Below are 332 nucleotides of genomic sequence, written 5' to 3'. Positions count from 1 at the left end.
ACACTGTAAATAACGTGAACTGGTATAGTTATCAAATGCTTTTGTCAATCATTACAGAACCAGCACATCTTCCAAGAAGTGAAGATAATAAATGATTAGATGTTTTCAATACACCTACGTAAAGCATAAAGGTAGCAATGCGATCCCCAGCCCTCGAGCATATCGGGTTATCGTCACACTGCATCGGAAATTAAAATAGATTAACAGGAAAGCTAATAAAACATATGGCACAATTCCCAGAACTCCAAATATCGGGTAAACTGTCTCAAACACAAAATCATAACTGTATAACCATTTTTCAACTCACTAGATTATCTGTAATAAATTATTGG

At 34.9% G+C, this 332-nt stretch overlaps 1 protein-coding gene and 1 long non-coding RNA gene across 2 annotated transcripts in view; one reads left to right on the top strand and one right to left on the bottom strand.

The window, feature by feature from the left end:
• The window catches only part of LOC119592111 (prolyl 4-hydroxylase subunit alpha-3-like), an 8,619-nt gene that overhangs the window by 755 nt on the left and 7,532 nt on the right, over positions 1 to 332 (bottom strand). Inside the window, exon 11 of the mRNA XM_037940931.1 lies at positions 119 to 178. Within this exon, the coding sequence (XP_037796859.1) occupies positions 119 to 178 (60 nt within the window). The remainder of the gene's footprint in view (positions 1 to 118; positions 179 to 332) is intronic.
• The window catches only part of LOC119592112, a 1,039-nt gene that overhangs the window by 189 nt on the left and 518 nt on the right, over positions 1 to 332 (top strand). The window contains exon 2 of the long non-coding RNA XR_005230401.1: positions 58 to 255. This is a non-coding gene — a long non-coding RNA (uncharacterized LOC119592112). The remainder of the gene's footprint in view (positions 1 to 57; positions 256 to 332) is intronic.

This window comes from Penaeus monodon, chromosome 29 (genome assembly GCF_015228065.2).
Source record: "Penaeus monodon isolate SGIC_2016 chromosome 29, NSTDA_Pmon_1, whole genome shotgun sequence".
NCBI lineage: Eukaryota > Metazoa > Arthropoda > Malacostraca > Decapoda > Penaeidae > Penaeus > Penaeus monodon.
The sequence above is the reverse complement of the archived record's forward strand: the minus strand, read 5'-3'. Positions and strand labels throughout refer to the sequence as shown.